General features: G+C 42.7%; 1 protein-coding gene across 2 annotated transcripts; it reads right to left on the bottom strand.

The window, feature by feature from the left end:
* Window positions 1-290: 290 nt before the first annotated feature.
* On the bottom strand, window positions 291-7,011 carry LOC306930318 (keratin, type II cytoskeletal 8-like). Of its 2 annotated transcripts, XM_079511218.1 has the most exons (10): window positions 6,498-7,011; window positions 4,138-4,346; window positions 3,925-3,985; window positions 3,463-3,558; window positions 2,945-3,109; window positions 2,220-2,345; window positions 1,851-2,071; window positions 1,678-1,718; window positions 1,211-1,477; window positions 291-1,174 (listed from the first exon to the last, which is right to left on the bottom strand). In XM_079511218.1, the coding sequence occupies exons 1-10, from the start codon at window positions 6,972-6,974 to the stop codon at window positions 1,014-1,016; spliced, it is 1,824 nt and encodes a 607-aa protein (XP_079367344.1). In that variant the 5' UTR covers window positions 6,975-7,011; the 3' UTR covers window positions 291-1,013. The 2 variants fall into 2 exon arrangements, with proteins under 2 accessions (XP_079367344.1, XP_079367343.1); XM_079511217.1 differs by having other exon boundaries at window positions 291-1,477.
* Window positions 7,012-9,388: the final 2,377 nt, after the last annotated feature.

Below are 9,388 nucleotides of genomic sequence, written 5' to 3'. Positions count from 1 at the left end.
ATTCCTTTCTGCATATAAATTGGTGATGTCTCACACAGGCTAGGTAAATAGACTGGAATGTAATTACTAATATGACTCCTCGGGCAGAATTTTAAAGTAGTATCTTTCAGCAATGTTCTCTGCTTTTCTTTCCTGTCATTATGTCATATGACAAATGATGATTGCATTTTGTTCCCACAAAAAAGATTGATGATGAAGTGAGTTTCTAAATAGGTGTTATGGAAGACCTTCAGTGAAACATAGCTGACTAAATCAAAATACAACGAGAGACCATGAAACTTAATGTTTGGAGAGGATTTATTGTTGGAGAAATAGGACAGCACTGAGCAGACATTGCTGACAACAGTCCACCAGGACAAAAGCTCCTTCACAGTGTATTGTTTTTTTGGGAGGGCAGTGATATGAAGAAATTGCCATTTCCATTATACATTTCATTGTAAGCCTCCTGTTACAGCAGGTTCAGCATAACAATGTTTTAATTTCAGCCACATAAATCCCATGGAAGCCCATTAACAGCAGTAGTGTCATTGCAGTGTCAGTGTTTGCAGAAAATACAGCAGTGCTTTGCATGGTTCTAAAGGCAAGAAGAAGAGCAAACAGCAGAGGAAAGCATGTACAACATTGACACCTGCTGGACTTTGGAGTGTCAGTGCACAGAACACTGCGATAGTAAAGACCCACACTGGCAGTGCATGTTTGACAGTGAATAACGTCTGTAACTATGCAGGTCTTTAGAAACCTAAAGTAGGCCTACAACTCATCCCGTAAACATCCATATTAGGATGGCATTGAAGCAAGAAAAAGACAACTTGAACCTGGGTTTTCGGCACATTATAGGCATCAGATTCATTCTTTGGTAGCCAGGGGGCACTCATGGTATTTTCAACCTGTGTCAAATGAATTGCATGGAATAGGTAATGTGTGTTATTTTAATCTAGTTCCTGATGCTAAAACAGATCGGCAAACCAAAACTCATCAACAGACTGTTTCGTTCAACTAACAGCTGCCAAGCTTCACTCTTTCGCCTCCGCCTCCTCTTCCGACTCCGACTCTGCTTCTGCCTTCACCTCCGCCTGCTCTGGCTCCTTAACTTGCTCCTGCTCTACAGCACTGACAGCTGGTTCCTCCACTGCTACCACTGGAGGACACACTGCTATCACTGGAGGACACACTGCTACCACTGGAGGACACACTGCTAGCACTGGAGGACACACTACTGGTTCCTTCTCCATCACCTTCTCCGTCGTCTTGACGACAACTGTTTCGGTCTTGGTAACTGCTGCTTGGTAGGTGCTGTTGCTGGTCACGGTGCTGGCCTTATTGCTGAACACGCCGTTGGCCATGTGGCTCTTCATTGACCCCTCAAGGCCACCGAAAGAAGTGCTGCTGGCCTTGACTCCACCATAAGAGGCACTGAGATTATAGGAGGGGGTGCGATTCGTTTCCAGGCCATAGGCGTTGTAGTTCTTGCTACTTGCTGCATGTTAAGTAGACAGAAAAAAGTAGAAATGTGAATGGTGATGCACACTACTGAGTGTAAAGGGCAGCATCAGAAATAGGATAGGATTCAGGTTAAATACTGTTGAAGTTTCCCTTTAAGTTATATTTAGTATGCACAGCATGATCAACATGAGCCTGTTGCCTGTACAGCAAAGCAGTACAAGACGATGAACTTACAGGTCTGTTTGGACACACTGGTCTTGATTCCCGTTGCCAACCTGTAAAGAAACAAAAGGAGAGAGACGGATGAAAAACAAATGTGTGAAATAAGAATTATTAGGCCTATAATTATTTCTCATATAGCACTCATATATGGCTTGTGTGTGTCTAACTGGCAAAAAACATCCCACCTGTCCTCCTCTCCCTCAAGTAGTTTCCTGTAGGTGGCAATCTCAATGTCCAGCGCCAGCTTGACGTTCATCAGTTCCTGGTACTGACGCACTTGCAGGGCCATGTCCTGCTTAGCTCTCTGCAGAGCTGCTTCCAAATCTCTAATGCGGAGTCTGGCATCCTTCACTGCCAGTTCACCACGCTCCTCAGCCTCAGCGATCTGGGCTTCCAAGTTGTTTCTCTAAAATGGAGACAGAGAAAAGGTCATTAGGAACTGTGATTTCTGCTACAGTAGCCTACATGTTTGCAAGGGACAAAGTTCTGAAGCCAGACCAGAGTTAGAGACAAGAACCGATGAAAAACTTAAACATTTCCTAAATGCTCCTCACCTGTGCCTTTACATTGTCAATCTCAGACTGAAGTCTCAAGATCTTGCGGTTCATGTCAGAAAGCTCTGCCTTTGAGGATTTCAGGTCATCCCCATATTGTCCTGCCGACTGCTGCATTTCCGCATACTGTGACATACAGGGAATCATCATAGAAGATCACTTAGCACATGGTAATTAATATGACCATACTGTGACATACAGGGAACATCATAGAAGATCACTTAGCACATGGTAATTAATAGGACGAGATGCATATATTTTGCATATTTTTTCCTATCCTATAAAGACACACACAGTTTCCTACACTATTTATTACACCAGAGAGGTCTTAACACACAGTCAGCTACAACTCAGCACACCCGGAGCATGGGTGGGTGTCTCAGTCCCTTGCTGAATTTGACAGACCAGATGCAGTACCAGTCACGCTCCAGTCACTAGTTCACAGTTGGAATAATGCACCCACCTGTGAAGGGCAAGCTTTGAGTCACTGGTCGGCCTCTCAACCTACAAAACTGACATCACTGAAATGTGACATGCTTGTATGGTCATGTAATGTTTGGCTGAGCCCCATGTCGTCATGTTCCTGTTTAGAAGTAGAGTAAACCTGTAGTAGAGAGGCCCCTGGTGGACTAGTTCATGTTTTAACTTTTTATATAAGTTGTTTAAGTTATAACCTTACTAGTAACATTACTAGCACTGGACACAGAGATCACTGATCACCTCACCTTAGTCTGGTACCACGTCTCAGCCTCGGCTCTGCTGCGGTTAGCGACCTCCTCATACTGAGCACGCACTTCAGCCACGATGGCGTCCATGTCCAGGTGACGGCTGTTGTCCATCTCGACCACCACCGATGTGTCCTTGATCTGGCTCTGCAGCTCGTGAATCTCCTACAACACATAATTTAAACGTTTTTTATAGTCTACATTGAAGAAAATTATTTATTTGATTGATTGATTGATTGATTGATTGATTGATTGATTGATTGATTGAAAACTGTATTAACAGTTTTGTAGAATAAGCACAGGAAAGCATAGTTCAATACAAGGTCTGCTAAGAGGATTAAAAAGACCCCCAAAAAGCACAAAGGCTTGTTTACATTGTGGTCCTCCGTTTTCAATTAATCAGAAATATGATTTGTGTTGCACACAAATCAAAACTGTGACCCATTTTCCCTTTGTATCATTTCACCCTTCAAGTGGAACATGAAATGGGAATATAAACATTAAACAGGGATCTTTACCACTTCATAGACCTGCCTCAGGAACTCAATCTCATCAGAAAGGCTGTCCAGTTTGGCCTCCAATTCCACTTTGATCATGTAGGCTGCGTCTGTGTCCTGGGTGGGGGAAAAACAATACAAACATTGACAATATTCATTCGTTGTCAGCACTAAAGCATGAGCTAGAATTGAGCATTGTGTGCCTTTGCTTTGCTTAAAGGCCCAATCCTGGATTTATATGAACATAATGATGAATTAAGGTTATTTATACAATATAATTATTAAAGACTTTGATTTGTAGATGGAAAAGATATGATATTCTTGGAATATTCTTACCTTACCCTTCATAAATGAACTAAAGATATGTTTTACTTGTTTACAAACATTACCAACATAAACATAAATAACCCAAAATATATTGTTGAACCTTTAAAGCTTAATTAGAGTGTTGACTGCATGAATGTTATTGCAAACTGAACAGACCTTCTTTACGAGGACAAAGTTGTTCTCACACTCATTGCGTTTGTTGATCTCATCTTCATACCTGGGAAAGATGACAAAATATAATGAAGCAATGTTCCTCCTGTCATTTCCGAATGTCTCAGTTGAAATAAATCAGATGATTAGGCAGACAATAGCTATAGCCTAGTTATAGATAAGGGAAAATAAATCTACATTAACCCATAATCAACTCACTTGTTTTTGAAGTCCTCAACGCAGCCCTTCATGTTGTACAGATCTGAGTCCAGTCTATGCTTCTCATTGCCGAGGCTGTCTAGCTGTTTACGCAGGTTGCAAATGTAGGCTTCGAACATGGCATCGACGTTGGAGCGGGAGGTGGTCTGTTCCTGCAGGAGCTTCCACTTGGTCTCCAGCATTTTGTTCTGTTGCTCCAGGAAACGCACCTGTAAAGACACAGACAATTTAATGAATCACAGTGAATGTCCTAAATAATATGTACAGATTAAGATAAATAAGAACAAAATCTAGATGGTTGATTTTACAACCTCATATATTTAAATTAACACTGTTTACAGACTCTTGTTTACATTTATCCCTCAGGAAATTTGTTGTAGTGAAAAAGCAAGAGTTTTAAAGTTAAAATTACGTAAAATATTGTATATTATTTTAAGTACGAAGTAAGCAAAAAATGTATCCCAAAAAATTGTAAAATACATCAATTAATGATGAAGTACGTGTATGTATACTGTATGCATATCTGTTATTGGGTGGGTGTTAGGATTGGGGGGGGGGGGGGGGGGGGGTGAACTGAAGGTTGGATAAGACCAGATAGGACAGTGAATGGAAGGTATTATAACCATGACAAGCCTTACATTCCTCTCTCAGTAAAATTATAAACATATGTGGGACGTTACAGAAGGAATGTACAGCATTGTGTATGGCAGACACAGATGGGCATGCATCAACTGTGCAGAGCTGGAAGAATGGGTTTATTGTATTTATTCGTCTTTCTATAATTCTGTTTATAGTACAAAGAGAATGCATGGGTATCACTATCAGAACTAAAATAAAATTACGCCAAAGACTGTAGGCTATTGGTGTATTTATTGCCGACTGTTTTGGCCTAGTTATTTCAAATCCAACTCTCTCCAAATGTCACAGTAATTAAAATCTAGCTGCTCCATTCCATCCCATAATTACTGTGTTTCAACACAGAGTGGCACTGTTTCACAATATTGGTACAATTCCCGTCTTTACAACTTTGTACATTTTGTTCAGAGACCCTGGCCTGGGTGGGGTAGTACTTCCACTCAGCAAACAATGATTGTGTGTGTGTGTGTGTGTGTGTGTGTGTGTGTGTGTGTGTGTGTGTGTGTGTGTGTGTGTGTGTGTGTGTGTGTGTGTGTGTGTGTGTGTGTGTGTGTGTGTGTGTGTGTGTGTGTGTGTGTGTGTGTGTGTGTGTGTGTGCGCGCGCGCGTGTGTGTACGCGTGTGAGTGTGCTCGCGCGTGAGTGTGTGGGTAGGTGGGTGTGCCTGTAATAAAGTTGTCCTTTGCTTTACTATCTTCATTTTTTCGCAAGATAGTATAAGGCAAAGGTAATTTACTTATGGTTTAACCTGTCATTGCTCCTATGATGCTCTCATTAACGAGGGGCCCCACTAAGGTATGTAGTGCAATGAGAGATTGGTAAAGCATTTGTATAAAGAACAGTGCTACCTATTGTCTTGGGATGGATGTGACAGCTCTGTCATCGATCTCAACTCTTATCTCTGTTTGATTATGGATGCATAGTAACAACAATGTATGCATTGATCTATGCCACCGCCTTATAAGGCAGACAGGAAAACCTCACCATATAGGCTTCTACAATTCCTAGTGCAGTATATAAGACAATGTACAGATCACCAAGCTAGTCCTCTGTAGAGATGTATAATTGTACAGAATAAGATCTGCTGATTTAACAACAGCTTGTCTTACTTGTTTTAAACCCTCTCACCCCTGCCACTCCCACTCTTTATACAGTAGTTCTCAGGGAACTCCTGATGGTTAGCGTAACTCTGAGAGTGTAAAAATAGCGCACCTACTGCAGCTTTACCCTCGGGGAACAATGAAATAGCACATCTGCCACACTGTTTACTTTCATAACCTCTGGATATTGTTTATCTTACTGCAGGATATTGTGTACGTTACGAGATACCCACTCCACCAAGCAAAAACGCAAAACTTTATATCTGTATATATGAACCCCCAGGAAGTTAACTATCACACATAGAGTACATGTATGAATTATTGTAATGCATGGTTCTTAACGGACCGTATCATCAGTTCTGTAAAGACCGCCATGGCTTACACAGAGAAGCTCAGAAGCATAACTGCTGTTTTGGTTTCAATCCAGTTTGTACAAATTTCAAAGATGCTCTCTCAGGATATTACTTTTCCATCACCTTGAGCTATTGATTTTGAATTACAGGTAGTTCAGCGAAGGTTCTGTGATATTGAAGTGTTTTCTATGCTGTGTGCATTGAGGACCTTTCATGTAACTGATGGAGCCAACTAACACAACACTGGAACCCCAGACACATGAAACCACTGACCTTGTCAATGAAGGTGGCAAAGCGATTGTTGAGGGTCTTGATCTGTTCTTTCTCATGGGTGCGGACCGTCTGGATGTTGGGGTCGATCTCCAGGTTCAGGGGGGCCAGGAGGCTCTTGTTCACTGTCACAGCGGTGATGGGGGCTACCATTCCATTGGCCATGCCACCTGCCATGCCCAGGCCCATCCCACCACCCATACCCATATACCCAAACTCTACTGCGCCACCTCTTTGGCCGGACCCACCGGCCGCATAGCCCCCGGCCACCTTGAGCCCCCCAAATCCCATGCCACCACTGCTTGCCCCCACACCCCCGTAGTTGCTGCGGACGGTGTAGCTCTGCCTGCCACTGCCAACACTGTGGCCCCCATAGCCGGAGAAGGAGCGGCTACTGAAGCCCTGGGACGGGCCCATTCCCCCGGTGGAGCTGGACCTGGTGGAGTATGTGGTGGTCTTCACAGCGGCTCTGGTAGACATGGTTGCAGACGGATCCTACAGCACTGAGCTGGTGTTAGTGGAATCTGGGAGACGCTGCAGAGCAGATAGACCCACCCTGGTCCCTGGCTCCCTTTTATCAGAGCAGGGGAGGTACTGAGGCACAGCGTGATTGGCCAGTGTGTCTAGCAGGCGTGAGAGGGGGGAGGTGGGGGGAGGGATGGGAGGAGAAAGATGGGGTAATGGTCCAGGAAAGAAAAGAAGGAAGAAAAAAAAAGAATCGTGTTACACATTTACAGCACATGGAATAGTGCACTGCACTATTCTTACATAACACACAGTTTGCCAGACTCTGGGAAGCTACAGTATAGAGTGGAAACTCAAGTTGAGTTTTCTGCTTCCAGAAAACTTTTGAGCTGTGCTTGCTGATTGTGAACTATAAGGTTGTGTATAGCATATTAACAGATGATATGATAGCTGTAATCTGTGCTGATGTTGTATAGTATACATTAAACTGTGTTTACATTTAGCATAAAACAGGAGCCACACATTGCTAAAGTTAATATAAGGCCAAGGTGTTTGGTATGAGGTATACAAATATATCCAAACATGCATACTGCACATAATACCGTATATTTACATACTGTACAATGTACATGCATACAGACAGAGACATTCACAACTAGATAAAGTGCCCCTCGGGGCACAGGTCTCCACCAGGGCAGGTCAGGTTGTGGCCTCCTGGTGGCGCTATAATAGGCCAATGTGAAAAGGGTGCCATTTCATCTTACGCCTTCCAAAAATGTGTTTTGCAAAAATCCACCTGTTGGTGGCGCTATAACAGGTTTCATAACATGTGAAAAGGGTGGGATATATTCCTCAGCCTAGTAGGAAAGTCTGTGAAAGATTTCACGTAAATTGCACGCTGCGTTTATGATCTGAGGCTTTTTGTTAAAAACGGGCCAATCCTGCAAACTTTGAAAGTCAATGTTAGCCAATTAGGATGGCATATGAAATATCGGACAGATCCGGCTTGAACACATGACTATAGAGATAGTGTGTAACGATTTGCGGGATTTTTGGACAAAATCTGGAGGAGTAATATCAACAAATGTGTTTTTCAAAAGTCGGCCTCCTGGGGGTGCTATAACAGGCTGTTCTGGGCAGAGGTTCATCGTTGGCATCCAGGGAGTGTGTGTGCAAAATCGACCGGGTTAACGGTGCCGGAGATTAGCTGTACACAGACGGACGGACGGACGGACACACACACACACACACACACGGACGGACACATACGGATGGAGTGCAAAACATACTCTCTCCCCATTCCTTCGGCCTGGTGGAGACAATAACACATTTAGATGCATACAGTACATGCATACTGTACATACAGTATACAGAAATAAAACTTTTAATAATGAAGAGACAGATTTAAAGGTCTCCTCTTTCCCTTTACGGCAGTTCTCAGACTCTTGTCATATTGCACTGAAGCCCATGTGTGCACAGTGTGATATGCTTTATGTCACTGTTGACATTGCCTGCATGTCTCATAATTGTGGGAGAACCTGCTCAGCCCATGCATGTTTCCTCTATACTGTTCAAGTCTCACTTACACAGACCCTCCAACCAAACCAAAAAGTTATAAGATTTGTTTTACTGTTTTATCAAACATCTCTGTCTACCCAAGTCTTTCATAGTCACTTGTATTACCTGCAGTATAGATTCACGTACAGTGTGTACATAGTATAGGATGTTACATGAATCAGCTATGAGCGCAGTGAGCCACACACAGTGCTTTATTCAGAAGATACATACTGTACATAGACTGTTTATTAACATTCCTTTGTTATCTGCTAAGTAAAGAGCAAACAGTGCTCGTCTTTTTCTTTTTTTGCTCGACATAATTCTCATCCCCATCTTGGTTCTGCGGTTTCCCCGTGGTTTCCCCACCCTCTCTTCTCCACCATATCTGTGTGACAATAAACCAACCCAGTGCACAGCTGGTGGGTTAAGTGGGTTAATTCACGCTGCGCACTATAAGGATAACTATAACTATATTGTTCGCCATTGTACTTTTTGAATGGTTGGGTATTTTTATAGTTATCATTAAAGTTATAGGGCTCCGTGTGAATGGCCTTTTCAGGGCCAAAACAGATTCATTTTAAAGTTTGCAGTCAATGACATTTTTCTCTATTGTAGGAAACATACCTCAGATAAAATCATGCATTTTAGATTATTCGTAACAATTGGCAGCTTTTACATAATGCTGCTTGTTTTCCAGATATGTTAATCAGCTGCATTAAAAAGCTGTCAATGTGTTTGAGTGCACTGCAACAATACTGTGCACATTGTTATGCTAACCCGGTCTCACAGGAATAGTGAGACCGGGTTAGATACTGTATGTACGGAATTGCAATTCCGTACATACATTGCAATTAGGGTTGTCCCGATCGGAT

This window comes from Electrona antarctica (genome assembly GCF_951216825.1).
Source record: "Electrona antarctica genome assembly, chromosome: 9".
NCBI lineage: Eukaryota > Metazoa > Chordata > Actinopteri > Myctophiformes > Myctophidae > Electrona > Electrona antarctica.
The sequence above is the reverse complement of the archived record's forward strand: the minus strand, read 5'-3'. Positions and strand labels throughout refer to the sequence as shown.

What these genes read in the sequence shown, in the direction of transcription:
- LOC306930318 (XM_079511217.1), bottom strand. Translation starts at nt 6,974, where the DNA reads ATGTCTACCAGAGCCGCTGTGAAGACCACCACATACTCCACCAGGTCC. An exon ending in ACTTTGTCCTCGTAAAGAAG is followed by an intron (nt 3,559 to 3,924) that starts GTCTGTTCAGTT and finishes TCCCCCACCCAG; the next exon opens with GACACAGACGCAGCCTACAT. An exon ending in CAGTGTGTCCAAACAGACCT is followed by an intron (nt 1,478 to 1,677) that starts GTAAGTTCATCG and finishes CTTAACATGCAG; the next exon opens with CAAGTAGCAAGAACTACAAC.